The sequence below is a fragment of the Triplophysa rosa genome, linkage group LG7 (genome assembly GCF_024868665.1).
Source record: "Triplophysa rosa linkage group LG7, Trosa_1v2, whole genome shotgun sequence".
Lineage (NCBI taxonomy): Eukaryota > Metazoa > Chordata > Actinopteri > Cypriniformes > Nemacheilidae > Triplophysa > Triplophysa rosa.
Window position 1 is genome coordinate 13,062,036 of NC_079896.1, and position 19,429 is coordinate 13,081,464.

The 19,429-nt window shown below is 37.9% G+C and overlaps 1 protein-coding gene across 1 annotated transcript in view; it reads left to right on the top strand.

Annotated features, from left to right (window-relative positions):
* Nucleotides 1-227: 227 nt before the first annotated feature.
* Nucleotides 228-19,429, top strand: part of atp10a (ATPase phospholipid transporting 10A) — an 88,920-nt gene continuing 69,718 nt past the window's right edge. The window contains exon 1 of the mRNA XM_057338212.1: nt 228-899. Coding sequence (XP_057194195.1) covers nt 472-899 — 428 coding nt within the window. The 5' untranslated portion in view covers nt 228-471. The remainder of the gene's footprint in view (nt 900-19,429) is intronic.

The window sequence follows — 19,429 nt, forward strand, 5'->3', positions numbered from 1 at the left end:
AATGTCAAAATACACTTTTTCCTCACTGGTAACGCGTGGCACTTCCAGTTAAAGTGGTTTCTTTGTTAAATAGGCGGGGATTTAATGCGTCACATGACGTTGCGCTCTTACCTTCTCGTGATTGGCTCGTTCACTTAACACAGTCTGCGTAAAATACTGCATTTGTGATCATGTGGATAGGCTTTAAACAGAAATACGAATATAGTACAGGGTTATCGTGTGAGCTATATATCTACCCTGTCTTAAAGCATCTTCATATGCTGAGGGAGTAAAAGATGCCGCTGTAAAACTTTCCAGCGGTTTAACGAGCGAAAAGGAGAGAGTTGATGCGATGGGTGAGGAAGACAAAACGGGGTGAAGACCATTTCATACAGTCCCTCGTCATTAAGGAGGATCAACATGATTACATAGAAACCATCTTTTATTTGCTGAAGGAAGAGAGACAAAAGTTTGGCGAGTTTTGGGCGAAGTATGGCGCGAGAGATTGGAGAGTCTGGAGAAGCCAAAAGTACCAAAGTAAAAAAGCACAAGCGAAGGAAAAGCAAAAAGGAGAGCAAAACAAGGATCGTACACGCCAACATTTTGTATGACCACACCAAAGGATCGGATAACCCCAATAGACACTATGCAAACAATAAGATCAAAACCACAAAATACACTCTGCTTTCTTTTCTACCGAAGAACCTCTTCGAGCAGTTCCACCGTTTTGCCAACGTGTATTTTGTTTTCATAGCCTTGCTGAATTTTGTGCCTGTGGTCAATGCTTTTCAACCAGAGTTGGCTATCGCCCCTGTGGTCTTTATACTATCCGTTACCGCTATCAAAGATTTATGGGAGGATTACAGACGACACAGATCGGATAAAGAAATAAATCACATGGACTGTCTCGTTTACAGTAGGTAAGTTAAGCACGTGTTTGAAAACTATCTCGGTTCAACTCTCAAGAAGTCATGAGTGTTTTTCATTTTTTCTAGCTGACAATGGGCACACAGCTTGGTTGAGGTGACATGATTCTGAGAAGACCTGTTAGTGAGGCCTATCTACCTGTTGGTTGAACGAGCACTGTGGTTAGCCACAAACATGGGCGACTGCACATATGATGCTCAAAATACTGCAAAGTAATGTTGGACGCGCCATTAATGCATAAAAGTGTTGTCCATATTGCAATTCGTTAGGGTTTTGGGAGACAGGCTCAGCACCTGGCTCAGGAAGCTTGGGCTAGGGTATGCCACATTTACTTTTTGATACATATTTGTTGTTGGAAATGCTACACATCACATAAAAGGCTCTCAAAAACCTAGCTACTGTTGTAGTGATGAAGGTAAAGAATGAGGACTGTGATTGGATGTAAACACAAGTGAGTGCTGTGAGACTGGCCGAGGTGCTCGTGCATTCCAGGCCTAAGTGGTATACTATCACTGAATAACAACGATTTTCAATACAATTATCAGCCACGTTTTTCTTTGTAATGGATTATAACTAATTAAACAAATTTATTCGCATTAAGTATACTGTGTAACTATCGTTTATCACGTCAAGTAATCTTTTCATACTTTGGCTGTTGTGTTTGTTTGGAATGACATGAGGGTGAGTAAATGATGTCAGAATTTAATGCATTGATTGTGGGCTCATGAAACTACATATTCAGTCTAGAGCCTTTGTTGGGAAAGCATGTGGTAATTTAACTGACGATTATTTTAGTCAAGAGTTGCAATTTATGATTAAGTTTGGCATTTGTTGCATGTTGTTTAACTTCACTTTTGGCCTTGATGATAAACACAGTGTTCTCACAGCGTGAACCTGCAGGAACAAATTATTCATCTCCATCCACTTGAGTTACAGGACCTTTACCAGATAAAAAAATTCACTCTGTACAGAAATGAAGGACATTGTCAGGCTTTCTCCGACACTGGCGATAGCTTGTTTGGACATCTGGCTGTCTTTCATCTGTGTTTTGAGGGCTTCCACTTGTGTATTTGCTAGAGTCAGTCTGGAGGCTGTTTATTCCTGATGAAAAGCTTCTCTGTCAGCCATGTTCAGACTATGTACCTACTCTGTAAAAAGCCACAGTGTTTCTCTGACTCCACAATCTGAGCTAGTGCTAGCCTGCCGGGACTAATGTTGCTCTCCAGGTTGGGCTTAATTGAATTTGCTGAAACGAATGACTATTTTTCTGAAAACCGTTCCGCAAAGCATCCAGGAGTGGCAGCTTATGTCATCCGAACTGAACCTGATTTGACCTTAGACTGAAATTTTTGTCTTAGTCTGTTATCTTAGTGTTTGTCCATTATGGATCTGTATTTATGCATTCTCATTTAAGTAAATGATTAATGTACTTGGAAGAATCAAAATCTGATTTGTACAATGGATCAGACACAAGAATTTTCCAGCATCTCACCACTATATTTGACAGGATGTTTTTCACGTGTGCATGACATCCAGGCATTGCACTCTAGCTACAAACATAAGTTGCAAGTGTCGTGTTGCCTGATGTTATGCAAATAACTCCTAAAAGGAGACGCTTTAAATACTTCGTTTGTATGCCTTAAAAATTGAGAGGATTAAATGTTGCGGTGATGAAATTTTCCCACCGGTTAATCGATGTGCAAAAACACCAGTTGTACCGGGGACACCGTGGGTGGGGGGTTTGCTGTGGGGTGGTCGAAGATGCGGCCTTTTACTTTAAGTTTTAAAATGGCGGCAATTCGGGAACGGCAATTGCTTGAATTAATGGTGGGTTCAATACCTTTCTTAAAAAAAACACACAAAACTATAAAAAAGTACAATGACATTTGCATACAGACCTTACAAAACGAATAATCACAGCTAGGGCTGTACGATATTGAGAAGATATGCGATTTTGTTGTTGAATATTGCGATAACGATATTTCTTGCGATATAACATTTCCTAGAGAAATACTATTTTTATTAGGTATTTTTATACAAGTAATTATCATACTGAAATAAACAGGTAATAGATATTCTTCTGATGTAATTAAATCTAATTCAGGTTAAAAAAAACTATCGAGGAAGAGGCAAACATTTAGACTAACACTACAGTGTGTGTTCAATTCAACAGGACTTTTATTTTGATGGGTTTTCTGGGAAGGCTCAAGTTTTTGTGTGTTTGCCAATAGCTTCACTCAAACAGTAAAGCGCCCCTAAAATAAACTCTCAGAACAACTCTAGAGATGAAGTTCATGTGTTCATATCATCATACAATGCAGACGCAGATAAATCCTCGACCATCACCCGTGTTGAATGTTAAACTGTGCACATAATTCACTCAGACACGCAGAACAGCCAGATGACATTGAAATAACAGGATTCCGCGTTCGTATCTAATTAACGTACGTTACATGGACTCAGTGCAGTGCACTATTGGTTATTGTTACACACAAACAAGCGCAACCACGACAATCGCACTTCACACATACACGCAGCTCTGTCTGATACACATATTCGTATTATTCTACTGTACATATATGTCGCACTGTTGTTATGAATTTGTTTTCAAGGTACTTGTCCGGTCGGGCAAGTAAAATTCTCTCTCACTTGCCAATACAAAATATTCACTTCTCCCGGACAAGCGTTAATGTCGAGCCAAGCAAAATATTGCCATATTTCAGACGTAACGTACCGTTCTCTTTAGGCACAAGTTCGTCACTGTCATTTTCCTCGCTCATCTCTATTCCTGCCATATTTATTGTCCGATCTCTGCTTTGTGCCGCTAGGTTCACCTTTGGGCCCGCGGTCTAGCCAATAGTATAATAGCACCTACTTGGCGGGTATAAAGATAGTAATGCCCCTTCTGATTGGTCCAATTTGGACAATCTGAGCATGCAACACACAATTGATTGACACATGAAACAAATTTAATTTATCGCAACTCTCTGCGATATGGATATCGCATATACTATTATCGAGATAACAATACTTTTTCGATATATCGTGCAGCCCTAATCACAGCACACATCAAGCAAAAAATCAATAAGAAACGAAAATAAAAACATTTACGTTAGATAAGTTGCCTATATTAACAAAATGAGTAATCACGGCACACATTGTTCAACAAATAAATAAGAAACTAATAAGAAGGGAATACAAAACGAAAAACATTTGTTAAATAAATAAATAAGAAAGGAATAAGAAACAAAAAACTTTGTTAAATAAATGGCAAAGAACCGGCTTTTGAAAATTAGAACAAATTTTTTTTTAAACTTAACCGGCTCTTGATATTCTACTACACGTTCTTTGCCAGAAAAAAAGCCTCCGTCATCGTCTGGTCAGTCAGCACTTCACTCTCCTCAGATGATGAATAAAATCTAACTCCTGCTGCTGATCTTTGCTGCGACACTTGTTCCGCTTACGCTGAATTCAGCAGCCGCGTTCAGATGCACAGTCTGATCTTTAACTAAACTAAGTGATTCATTACTATAAAAATAAAAAATGACGGTGGGTCGGTGCCGCAGTGGACAATTGATGTAATCGGTAGGCGGGTGGACATCGTGTATCACCTGTGACACCGACTATCGCAACAAGCCTAATGGATATAAATAAAATTAGTCAACATTCTTCTGTTCGGATGATATTGTACAGTGTCATACTGAACATGATCTTCTGGTTTTTATAGAGTAAATATTCCTAGATTTTATGTTCCTATTTTGGTTTATGTAGTGTCCAACAACAAGTTTACGTACATACAAGGTGTAAAAACACTATTATTTTGTTATAATAGGCGGTTATTCTTGCCTTACTTCTTGACTGACTCTCAAATGATTAGTTCGGCGAATCATCCATTTAATCCCCATCTTTCCGCCAGCCTACTCTGATCTAATTGGTCAGATGGTCTAGTCTGCTATGATTGGTCTTCCACGAACGAGGCTCACGAGCTACAGTGTTTGGGGGAGAAGAGTGAAGTTTTCGTGGGCAGTCCTGGGACTATATGTAGTGACGTAAATCCGCGGCGGTTCGCAAATCGGACTAGGGCACGACTCGTTTGCCTGATTCAGAGTCGACTCCCTTTTTTCCAAGCCAATAACTTTGTTATTCATTCACCTTTAAAACTTGGCAGACTGCTTACATTCACACACGGCAATATTACACACTCCATGAAATGTAATTTATAGGGATGCTCCGATCAGAATTTTTGCAGCCGATACCGAGTACTAGGGGTGGGCGGAATGACCAAAAATCTGTTTCACAGAATGAATAGTTTAATTTCACGGTAAAGATATATTTAACGGTAACAATCCCCTATTTTAATTTTATATCTTATACCTCATTTTTCTTAGATTTATTTAATTAATTTATTTATTACAGTTCATTTAAATGCTAACCTTACTTACAATGTAGGCAAATTATGAAAATGTACTAAAGATATCAAATTAAGTTCTAATAATCAGATTTATTATTTATTTATATTTATCTTCTGGCTATATCATATGTATACAGTAGGAAGATAGACAACAAGTATAACGATGACATATGAATATATGTACAAACAATGAGAGTACAGTATATGACTGGTGTTATAAGCTGGTGTTCATGTCTGTAGACAAAATTAATTGATAAAAAAACATTTGAACTCCTAAAAGAGCAAATTTGAGTAGACTGATGTAACTCAAGGTTCAATTAAACATTGCCCACTGTTACAGTGAGAACAAAGTAAACAGAAACATTTAAACTCCAAAATGGCGAAGTCTGATGTAACTCATTAGGTTTAATTAAACATTGTCCAATAAAAGACTGAGGAGGAGAAAATAAATAGAATCATTTATACTCAAAAAAGAACAAAATGGAGTAGTCTGATACAAAAAACTAACAGAAATATAATTAAGTGATTGTCAAGCTGTTGAGTAGCCCTTCCTACTTAATTAGGTAAGGCAAGTTTTTTTAATGAATATTAGTTTTTCTGCATTTTGGGAAGACCGTGTATTCCTCTTTTAATCCAAATGTGTGCGGCTGTACTCAATAGCCTTTCATTATCAACACTCGTCGATGGAGCACTAAGGTAAACTTGTGCTGCCTCTGCCAAAGCTGGGAACCGGCCTTTATTCCTCTCCCAATACACCAGGAGTTCTGCAGATCGTGGGATGACAGGCACAGAGATGTACAGATTTATCTCAGGTGCTGTCACACAGGTGCTGTGTGCCTCTGGTTTGGTTTGATCATCAAAATATCTATCCTTGTACCTTGGTTTGAGAAGGAAAAATAACCATCGTTATAAATAAAATATAACTTTGATATCTTTAATATTGACTGAGTAAGACCATGTCAAAGATTAAAATCACAGGGAAATTATAAAAAAAAAACGTTGATGTTCGATATCTCATGCGATCTTATTAGATTGAAATTTTAGCCTGGATTTCACAGGGTCACGTACTATATGAAATACATTATATCTTAAAAATTAATTAAGACTTACCTGGGATCAAGGACCGTAGCAACAATATAAACAGGTTCCCTATCAATGTTGGATGTTTCGATGTTTTTACTCCATGGTCTGAGTCGGATTCTCTCTCAAGGAGGTGCTTCAGGGCACTGATAGATGGGATGACATCAGCCGCAGATGATTTTAATGAGCTGATCTCTTTGGTCAACTCTTCAAAAGGTGCAAGTATGGAAACCATATTTTCAATTAATTTCCACTGTGTTGCATTGAGAGTCGGGATGTCATAATCAGCTGTGTATGCCATTAAAGCATGTTTGTGTTCCAGCAGAGAGTTGAGCATATAGTATGTACTACTCCATCGTGTCAACTTGCTGTTGCAACCTTTTAGGAGACTGGCCAAGTTGTTTTTGAATATCTCCTAAGCGCGAGTATGCTTGGGGCGAATGCTTAAAATGCCCAACAATGCGCCGGCACATAAATGCAAAGTATGTGCCATGCAGTCTCTCATGGCCTTTGCTATGTTCCTTGCATTATCGCGTAGTACGACATGCACTTTCTCTTGAGGTATGTCCCAAGCCTAGGGATGTAACGATTCACTCAGCTCACGATGCGATGCGATTCACGATTCTGATCTCACGATGCGATTTATTCACGATTTACTCACGATTTATTTTTTAAAAAATGAGTTGAAACAAATTAGAAATGAACAACTTCCCTTGCATTATTTCTTAAATGCTTTACGTTTCTTTGCATAATAAAATAATGTTTTATTTCAAATAACAAAAGTAAACTGCGATTTTATAACAAATTAATAATAGAAAAAGTCTCTTTAATATAAACAAACTAATACTGTCTGTGCTTTTCTTGGATTTTTTTGCATTTAAGAAATATCAGCATCCACGTTTAGGTTTGCAGTGAAAATAGCGGCCCCTGCTGTTCAAAGAATGTATTGCGATTCAGTTCAAGCCTCAACTGAATTGAATCGTCACTCATTATAACCGATTTTCAACCGGCTCACGGTGAATCGTTACATCCCTACCCAAGCCTGCAACATGTATTTGTATTTAGCGACTAAAGCCTCGGCATTGTGTAGCCAGGAAATTCTTGGGAGTGGAGAACCACTTGCCCCTTTTAAAAGTTTTGAGTTATCCACTGCGCTGTCAAACTTAACATGGACATAGGTGATACGCTAGAGCTCTAAATGTCAGTTGTTAAACTCACAGCAGTCACATTTTCGTGCAGCAGACTGTGTATGTGGCTGTAAACATTTTGATATAACTCCGGGAGAGCTAAATCGGTAAAATATTTGCGCTGTTGCAATTGATATCGTGGTTCAAGATGCCCAATAAAACGTTTAAATCCAATGTCTTCTGTGACTGACAGCGGCTGATTATCAATGCATACAAATTAGAGGTCGACCGATTCATCGTTTTTGCCTATTAATCTGCACGATAACGATAATTTGAACTATCGGCAATAATCCCCACAGATAAATTTTCCTGGTTGCATTTGATCCAGACAGCAGGGAAAGCTCTACTGTGATACGCAGGTGGAGAGTTCCTAGTATAGTGTAAAACAGACCTTTAGAGGTGGAAATAAAACTGACAGCCTGTTTGGTTTGGAGCTATACAGTTTATAGTTTGTAGACGCGAGACCACAGTCTGCACAGAGCGGAATACATCAGATGGGGGTTTAAAAGTTTCACGATGACAAGGTAGAGCCAGTTGCGGTAAACATTAGGGCTGTGTATTGGCAAGTGCCTCCTGATACGATACATATCACGATAGATGGGTCACGATACAATATATTGCTATGTATTTCGATACGATACACATTTGCGATATATTGCAATACTTTAAATAGAAAATGTAAAAAGTAGAGCTAGAAATACAACATGCTATGCACCACCGGGGATTTTCTGTAAGGATGAGTGTAAAAACATCCCTTACCTCTGCAGAATAGCCATGATGTGCGATGCATAGACCTTTAGATCAGAGGTTTGGTTTCTCAAACTGTGGATTGCGCCACTCAAGTGGGTAGCACAGGGGAATAAGGTGGGTCACGCAATTCATTTGGCTGTTGTGGTGCATTACAGTTAAAACACTGAACATGGGCAGTTTAAAACCCCTGGTTCCTCCATGCTGTAAATGTGCTGGTGTCACATCTGAGAAAGCACAATAAATGTCATTGTTACTTTTCTTAATAAACTTTTTGTCTAATGCACGGCAGTAGCCAAGTGACTTGTGTCATGACTTGCGAAGCCTACAAACAGCATTATTTTATATAACTCATTACTCCGTTACTTATTTTGAAAACCAGAGCACACCCACACATCAGCTCTGAGAGCTCCAAGCGTTCTTATATTTTTCGCCATGCTCACTTCCACTTACTTTTGGCCATATGTTTATGACATGATTTAAAAAAAAATATCGATAGTAGAGGTATCACTATCGATACGCTATTAAAAAAAAAAGATTGCGATAGTTACATGTATTAATATTTTTGCACAGCCCTAGTAAACATGATGTTAAAAAGTAATTAATTTATTGACTATATGCTGCATTTAATGGGGAACAGCAGTATGTATTTTTGCCAACAGAACTGAGAGCGCGCTAACATTAGTAGCCTATTAACGTTAGCTTAAGAAGTTAAAACATGGTGACAAAAATACACGCAGAAATGTTTAAATTTTATTATTGTAACTATGGATAGGCATTTGTGAGTATTGTGTGTGTGCGTCGTGTGCATGCGTGTGCGTGAGATCCACCTCCGAAATAGAAAACAGATGACAGAGACAGCACGAATGGCTAATATTAATGACATTCGTTTTGATGTAAACAAACACGCATGTGAACATGACAGTATATATTGTAAAATATTACAATAGATCCGTCATTCTGCTAGTTTGGTGCCAAGAATGTTTTAAATTATAAAAATTTTAGAAATCACCTACTTATAATTTTGTTTAAATCATACACTGGAGTTGAATATTTATTAATGTAGTTAATATTTATGTGATTTATTTAAAAGTACAATACAGTTTAGTGGTTCAAGCAACGTGTTTATTGATGTAATACACTTCATTGCTAATTTACTTTGTGCGGTTTTTTTCTATTTGAAATAAACCATTAAAAAAACTCTGTAATTAATCGTTATCGGTAGGTACTGACCACCTTAGTTATCATTATCGGAAAATCCAATATCGGTCGACCTCTAATACAAATTCAATTATCTTCGTGGTTATAACCTTGGCTTTCTTGCTGTCTGGTGTGTAAAGTTTGTGTTCTTTCAGAGCTTCTATAATGGACTGCTGAGTGAGAGTCACGTTACTAACCTTTGCCTTTGCAGTTGCCAGTTTTTCGTATTCGGCCTACGTCTCGCGGTGGCTTGTCGAATCAGGTTCGTCGTATTAAACGATTTGGACAAGACTCCTCCACGTGAGATTTCTTTGGAACATACACTGCAAATTGCAACTTTTTGTTGCAATTTCTCGAAACGTCGTAATGGTTCCACACAGGCGATGACATGACTGCGGCTCCAAATCATTTACTTCCTCACGCATTCTGGACGTCATCACGCGGTGATGTCATCATATTGTGATCGGTTCGTGAGCTAGGCCAAGTTAGTGAGTACCGATCGAGTCATAAATTGTGATTATCGGCCGATACCAATCTGCGGCTGATCTATCGGAGCATCCCTAGTAATTTACATGATCTCGTAATATGTAAGATTTAAGATGTCAGGCATCTTGTTTCATCCACAGATCCTGCCATTAAATATGTAAGCAATAAGGTATGAGAGTATGTGCTTTATTGTGAATAAATCATGTATCAAGTAGAGTGCCTGCAACCCCTTCAGCTGTGATTTATTCACAATACAGCACTAGCATTGAGTACCTTATTGCTTTTATAAAACGGTTACCACACAATACAAATATTAACGCAGAAAATATGTATAAATGCAACTTTCATGAAGTAAAATCACTTCTTTTCGCTGAAAAAGTAATCTCTGATCGACTGTAAACAGCAACAGAATGTTTCATTTACGTTGCTAAGGGTGCATAGTGTTCTTTCTAGTGGTGCACCGAAATGAAAATTCGATACCGAAAATTCAGGATGCACTTGGCCAAAAACCGAAAATGAATTAATTCCTGTAAAATTAACCTAAAACTCCTAAAAAAGGCATGCCCAAAGTAAACTGTATTCTGTTCTTTAACCCTTTGGAGTACATGTATGGTTTGTGCATCTTTTGAAACGAGACACTTTGGGGTTTGTTCATTAACAGTCAGAATCACTGCAAGTCTTACTGGTATTGAGTAATAGAACTTTGAACACATTGAAAAGGGAAAAAAATATATTCCGCCTAAATTTTTTTGTTAAAAAATGCCTGCAGATGACTACAACTGGGAGGTATTAGCTTGAAAACACATTGGGATCACAGAACGAAGCCTTAGCAAGCCTAGTTTCAAATTTGATAACAATACCTTAGATAGGTGTATGTAAAAACACTAATTTTCTAAGTTTATATATAGGCGCTTCCCAAAAAAGGCCATTTGGTGACTCCAAATGACCCCTTTAACCACATTGAATGTTAACACATAAAATGCTGCTATTTTTGAATGCTTTATTGTACAGTCATAATTTTGGGCACCAGTGAAAGGTTACACTAAGTGCTATTCAATCTCTCATCCAGATTCACTGTCAGTAATTGCTGACACATAGTAACTGAAGCATAAACAAGTTATAGTGTGTACAGATACAAAACAAGTGCTATGGTATTAAAACTTAACATAAGACCACATATATCTATCTATCAATGAAGACCTTATATAAAACCATATATAAGTCAATTTGTAAGACCATAACTATTTACAAATTTTACAAGTTATTGGCATCATGCCACTCATTGTAACAATCACGATTTGGCACAAAGCACAACGGTATGTCACAGGAGGAGCACTTCACTGGTGTCTTTGCTTGGCACTGTCTGCACCTCAGACGACCCATGGTGCTATGTGCAGTGATATGCACAGGCTTGTGATGTTTGCTGCGTGGAGTGGACGATGGAGCAGGAATTTTTGCTGCTGCTGCCAGCTCCTCAACAAGTGTCTCTCTGAATGCCTTTTGGTGCATGGGTACCTCTCCTTTACCTTTGGTAAGATCCTTGTAAAGCAAGAACGCATTCACAATAGCAATGTCCATAAAGTGATAAAACAATGTCTTATACCACCTCTGGGTCTTGTGGATGACTTTGTAATAATTGATCAGCGAATCTGAAAGATCCACTCCACCCATGAACCTGTACAGGAAGAAAAAACAACACTGAGTCACATATTTGATTTCATTTCAAATAGCATAAAAGATTGTTGATTATATAATACATACCGGTTGTACTCCTTCACTGCTGGTGGAACAGAGATGTTCTTCAAAACCCAGTGCCCATCTGCATCTTTCACTCTTCTCTGAACAGTGTCCCCCCCCATGGGCTGTGTGGAGTGTTGTGCACATAAAAACATCCCTTGTGTCTCGCCATTGCGCAAAGAGGAGGGAGTCCTTTCTGATCCACCGTATGCTCCCACGCAAAGATTTTGAAACCAGAGTGTTTATTTTGGTTTTTGGATGGGTTGGAGGGATTTGAGTGATGAGTTGATCCAAAATCATTGGTGTTTTTAATTATTGTCAGTAACACAGAGTTTGTAAAAGTTGAAAAAGCTGTAAAGCTGTGTAGTTAGCTGTACGTATGAGCTGGGGGCCTGGTGATTTGGTGGGTCTGAAGGTGGGTTGTGGTGGTGTCACATCTGGAACATCAACATCATTCCATCTCTCTTCAGATGTGGGGATTGACATCTCAGCTTGACCACTGGTGCTGGCAGTTCTCCCTCTTCCTCTAGCCCATCCTATGCCTCTTCCTCTAGCCCGTCCTTAGCCTCTTGGTCTTTTGCTGGCAGAATCTCTCTGGGTAGGTGAGGTTTGGGGCTTATCTTCCGATGAGGTGCTGTCATCTTGCCTATTGGTATATGGCTTTTTGCTGCTTGGCTCCCAGTCTTCATCCGTTTCATTTGATTGTCTGTGTTACCAAAATGCAAAGAGAAAATTGTTTACAAAACATTTGGATATATTTTTACATGCTCACACATATATAAACAGAAACACATGCACACAAACAACCTGACACACACACACAACCAGACATATACACCAGTGCACGAGCGCACACACACATGCACGCACGCAAACATATAAGTTACACCCATGCATAAACAATATACACTTGTGCAGGAACACATCAAAACACATAACTCAGTATACACAGTAAAATATGGTATATAATATAATAAAATAAAATACTTACTTGTCGAGAGTGACGTCTCCGCCATCCAAAAACAGTTCCTCTGCAACCGAGTCAATGGATGAAACATCGCTCTCTTCGTCTGAAATGTCATCCTCTGATTGATCACTGTCACGCCGAGTACATTCTTCAACAACTTCGTCAAGTGTAAACTTTGTTTTTATCATCCTTTTTGCCATTTTTCACCTGTATAATCTCTCAACGCTAACTTTCACTTGTAAACCCTCCAACGCTCTCTTTACGCACGGGCGCACGTGTCACTACAGTAATTTGTGCACAGACTGTTTTGCATGATAGATTGAATCTTCCCACTAAAGCTGCATATTAATCTTTTCAGAAGCTCATTGGCTATTATACAAGACAGCCATGTGCAAATTCTGATGCGATTAGATCGATCTGTTGTCCATCAAATTGAGGGCAGTGTCATTGGTCATCCAGGGCGCTCCTTGGCTATTGATGCCTAATGACACCCCTTAGATTCACCTATTGGTTCAAATGAGGTGTCAATTCAAAGTGCAGGGGTCAGTGGCCATTTTGACATCAACAAATTCGTATTGTTTACAATAGAAAAGAAGCTACACCGCAGAAAACATTGAAGATTTGATTGCTCTTTCGGCTAACTTGAAACAACACTACCACATTCCGTGGATGTTTATGGATAAATATAAATGTTTTTGGGCTAAATATTTCATTGAATTAGATCGACTGGAGCCTTTACAGTGTAACAACACCGTTTTTGTTGAAATTTTATGAATCAGTGGACTATCGGGAGGCTTCATAGGTGAGTTCCGTCAGTTTAGTCGTTGTTTATTTGATTGTTGGTGGTCTGACAAAGACACTGATTGTACCTTCAGTGTTGATCGTTCCCCTAAATGGTTTACATTATTTGAATCACAAGAATCTCAGCTTTCCAAAGATATGTGACATGTTTAGCTTTTTGTTTCGTGAGTTTTTTTAATGTCACAAAGTTAACCATAAACATGCAGTGTACCGCCAGCGGTACAGTGGATTTCAAAGGGGTTAAAAAAACTTTTTTAAATAGTTTTTATAGAATTGTATTATTACACAAACTAAAACCACAAAAATCAAAGAGAGCATGTTTTAAACAATATTAATAAATATATTATTCTTCCTTGGTCATTGCAACACAATCAAATATACAGTACGTTTTTACCAATCAAACATTCTAGTTCTAGAATTGTAATACTGTATGCATAACAGTCAAGTTATAGTAAAACTCAGCAGCTCTTGCTTATACAAGAAGCATAGGTGTAATTTGCGGGTGGGACATGTCCCCACAACTTTTTGGAAGAAATTAAGAAATGCCTGCGGAAGGTGTGTATTGTTTAGGGGGCATTAATATCTAAAACACGTGGAAAAAACCAGGATGCATTGCTTTCTCACCATCTCCCGTTGCTCACACTTGTATGTTATATTTGCAGAAGACAGAGAGCCGCGACTTCAAAAACGTGGCCAGTATAAAAATACGTGCATCATCCGCACTCACGGCGCTTGCTTTTGCATCCAGTGTCCAAGCACAAAAACGCGTAAACCAACTGTGACATTTTTAGTCATAGGAGTTTTTAAGTGTAATGCATCGCAACCAGAGCATGTGAGCGTAGCGTTAATATTTCTCGCGGAGCGGAGAGAAAATTCTGCTCCGCTCGCTCAATACGCTCAGGGTCGCTCGCTCAGCCCTCTTGGTGATTTACTTTTTTACTGCTGGATTATTGTCCCATGTACACCGCATGAGCCCGAAGCCTGAATAATAGCACAACGGCAACTGCATGCACATCAACTACAAACGCCTCGTCCATTTGCGGAAGTGCGCAGGCGACAAGAGGTTTGAGTTCAAAGAAATATATATAAATGTTATAATTTTTTTAAGAAGACATTGTGTCACTTACCCAATGTAACAGTTGCTTTTCTGAAATAAAACCTGAATAATCCTCGATGTCATATGCGGCCGAAGCCAACAAAGGTGATCTCCAGAGGATGCCTTTGAAGAGGCAGCTACTTTGTCCAAGTTTCTAAAAGTGCATTCTAAAATGCTGTAACGATTGAGGTTTGATGTTTTACGACTGAATTTCCTCTTGTTTTGGTCTATTGTTCTTTAGAGCCTGTTTCTTTTATTAACCTCAGTAATAATAAAGGTGTTCATAGTGCATTTCATCTTTTGTGCGTTTATTTTGAATGTTGCACTATGGCAGCTTTTAGGGGTGTAACGATACACTCAGCTCACGATTCGGTACATATCTCGATGCTGGGTTCACGGTACGACACACATCTCGATATTTTGAACAAAATTCAAAAATGAAACTGAAATTCAAATAACATTTATTTTCAAAATATTAACAATTTCAGTAACTTATTTTGTTGCACATACAACTTCATAAATAATTTTAACATTTTAAGGTTTAACTGAAATTAGAATTAAGATCAGTGTCAATTTTGACAGCAAATTTTGATTTAGTTTTAGTCATAGTCTTTTGACTAAAATGCAATTTAGTTTTAGTCATCCCAATTTATCATAGTTTTAGTCTATTTTTAGTCGACGAAATCTACATTATATTAGTCTACTAAAATCTATCTGGATTAACTCATTTAAATTGTGTAATTAAATGTTCCATAAAAAGATTTAACTCTTTCAAAATAATTTACTTTACCTTGGAATAAAATTAAACCAGGTCATTACCTTTATTTTTCAGAAAAGTTGAGTAACTATTGGATATGCATTGTTGTAACACAGAGAATATTAGACCATGAACGACATGTAGCAGTTCATTCAGTCTCATTTGGACTCAATTGACTCGTTCGTTCAGTGAAGGGCGTGTTCATTCAGTACATTCAACCAATGAAACGCTCTGACGGAGCTCACACTCAAGCGCTATTGGCTCGTGTCTCTTTGAAGCTGCGCTGTCTTTGCTTGAGACAGTAATGAATGAGAAAAATCTTTCAAAAAGACATATTACATAAACTGTATTACATTTCTTCAATCATGCAGATCACATACTTGTTTTTTAGCATGTCATTCGATCTTTTAATATACAGGTGCTGGTCATATAATTAGAATATCATCAAAAAGTTGATTTATTTCACTAATTCCATTCAAAACGTGAAACTTGTATATTATATTCATTCATTACACACAGACTGATATATTTCAAATGTTTATTTCTTTTAATTTGATGATTATAACTGACAGCTAATGAAAATCCCAAATTCAGTATCTCAGAAAATTAGAATATTACTTAAGACCAATACAAAGAAAGGATTTTTAGAAATCTTGGCCAACTGAAAAGTATGAACATAAAAAGTATGAGCATGTACAGCACTCAATACTTAGTTGGGGCTCCTTTTGCCTGAATTACTGCAGCAATGCGGCGTGGCATGGAGTCGATCAGTCTGTGGCACTGCTCAGGTGTTACGAGAGGCCAGGTTGCTCTGATAGTGGCCTTCAGCTCTTCTGCATTGTTGGGTCTGGCATATCGCATCTTCCTCTTCACAATACCCCATAGATGTTCTATGGGGTTAAGGTCAGGCGAGTTTACTGGCCAATTAAGAACAGGGATACCATAGTCCTTAAACCAGGTACTGGTAGCTTTGGCACTGTGTGCAGGTGCCAAGTCCTGTTGGAAAATGAAATCTGCATCTCCATAAAGTTGGTCACAATTTCACATCAAGCGTATAATTTTCTTTAAATATTCATAACCCAGTAATATTATATGCTGTATTTAGGTTTTTTCATGTTGAAAAGATTGGCAACAAAAAAATAGAAAAAAGACATAAAACTGCATTTAAACATGCGCGGAGCGAAATCATAAAAAACAGAACATACAAAAAAAAGACTCAATGTATATTGACAGTCTGTGATAAATGATTATCTTGTTCATTTTGTTTTACATGTTCTTGATAAGAAAAACAAGCATATAGGCCTATTTTACTCTGGTGAAAGTCCCTCAGCCGGTTAACAAGCCGACAGTGGAGAAAACATGCTGCTCTTCTAACTCCCGGTAACTAAACCCAGATCTGACAAGAATATCTGGCTTTATTATTTATAATGTTGACAATAAATAAAGTAAACGGGCTTGATGTTAAGATCCTAAAAATACCCTCCAACACAGACGGAGCCATTGTAGTGCTTGCTGTCCTGTTTATTACCTGACCGTCATCTGAGGAAGATATTTACTAATCCTGCTGATCACCACCGCACATAAATCAGGGCTCTAGACTGCGACTAATGGTCGCATTTTGCGACTATTTTAACTGCCAGTGCAACCAGTTTTTCTTAATGGTCGCACCGGGGTGACTGCCAAACTGATCAATATATAATTTTTGTGTATTATAAATTCAATGCGCAGAAATGTTATATTGCGCAAGCGGCGCATTCAGTCACTCATTGTCGTCTCCCCTCTTTCAACCATTCACTTATCTATCAGTGTACCCGCCCCCAAAACGTAATGCGCGGGTGTAAGAGGAGCATGTAATTCTATGATGAAGCGGAAGGACCGACAGAGCAAACGAGTGATGCGCTCAATCTTGCATCTCAAATATGTTTTGTCGCCTGCAGAATACAAGAATTTCCCCGGCTAAGTTATAAAACAGCAAAAATAACGAAATGAGTTGCGTGTATTATATGCATGTGAAGCTAATGTGTTTAAACTTTAAGCACTATACTATTGTGTAAAGATCTCTTACAATACTGCAAAGCATGTATAACTTTATATATCACGTTAAATCCTATTTATTTGCGAGTCTCTATTGATAAAAGCCAAACGTGCATCAATGCAGCTTTCATGAAGAATAATCACTAAAAGCCTTCTGGTCTAACGGGTTGTTTGAGATATGTGCATAGGGAGTCAGAGCACAAAATAGTAAACTGAGTTCTCTTTCACACCGCCTTACTCTGAAACGGACATATATATATATATATATATACACATACACATATATGTTGTTCTCTTTGTCGTTTCATGGTCAGTGTCTGTCTTGTTTAGCTTTGCATCAATAAATAAGATCATCTAAGGCACCCAAGGAATTATAGTGCGTTTAAAAAAAAAACACATGGATGCAAATTTATTTACAGGCTGTAACTTGAAGGCGACGACTATTTTAACTTCTTAGGAGGAAAATACTGGCCTCTAGGTATGGAAAAAGGTATTTTTCTAAGGCCAAATTCATTAACATTAGTTGCAGTGAAATAAACATTTTCATGTTTCAAGTTGTCGAAATTAGCATTACGTAATATATGAGTAATATAAGGAGTCATATGACTAGACATGTGCCCGGTTAACTGCGGTTACCACTAAATCCTGCTGAAACCGAGCTGGCTGCGATAATGCAAGGTATCGATTATTTTATTGATGCGTAGCTTATCCGTGAAGCACGTCTCTGGGATCAGTAGGAAATGCGGCTCGATCTAAAAGCAGTGCGAGTTTGAGTCACTTATAACGTGCATTTGAAAAAGCAACACCCGTCAAACATGATCATTATAAATATACTTTATTATCATGAAAATACCTGAGGAGGATTGAGGATCAGTGATAAAAACATGTCCTTAGGCATTTCCTAGAACTACGTGTGTTATGGTCTTCTTCTGCAGTGCGTATTTGGAGTTTCTGCACGAGAGCGCCCTCTGGCTTTCGGATGCAGCAGCATTTTATCGTACTTCACTCACAAGTTGTGCATAAATCACGTGATAGATATTTTGGGTTAACCGGGCATATGTCTACATATGACACAGCTAAAACGAATATTATCGTTTGATTTAGATGTAATGCAAGGTGTATACACGATTTAAGGTTCAAACTCTGTATTTTCCACATACTGTGCTTGTTTGTGTCTACTCTTTGTCCCACCTCTGAAACGCGCAGATTTTTAACCAAGCTCATTGCACCGCGTTGCACCGGTCTCGCATCTCTCACGGCCCTCGTCCCGCTCTGCTTGTCACAGTCATGTTCTTCCAGTTAATGCACTGCATTGCACTATATTGCTAGTTTTCTTTTCAGGAAAAAAGCAGCCTGTTAAGTTATTTTATATTTGAATTAACCTTACTCTAAGTGAATTAAGAGTTAAAGCTGCTACAGAATTTTATGTTTATAGGTTGAAACCTCTTGATAATATATTTACTTTGTACTATAAAGGGGTTTTGTGATTACATTCTGTTACAGACAAGTTGTCATGTAATTTGACATTGTTTTGTTTCAAAAGCTGCTAAATAAAAGAAATTGTAAGAGAAAAAGGTTAAATTGTTTGTATATTTTTAATAACAAAAATGGCGGACAAGATGCATCATGCAATCGTGACCCTCTGAATCATAATCGAATGGTGAGGCAGGTGAAGATTCACAGCTCTAATCATTATCATCATTGTCCACACCTGTGTAGCCCAATTGTTTAACACTTATCAATATAATCCGTTAACGACTTAAATGTCATGAATTTAAATTTGGATCTTCATTGATCACTACACACAACCAACCAATCTCAAACCCGAACTAAAATGCAAAAAAAAAAAACACTGTTACAAAAAATTTCATCATTGTAAATATAGATATCACCACAACAGGTGGCTGAGTTGTTCTATTGAATGCCTGCAAAATTAATGTGCTTTTCATGAAGTAGTAAAGACACATTGTTTTTGCAACATAAGTCAGCGTGGTTTTCTTTTGTTTTTATTCTGGAAAAT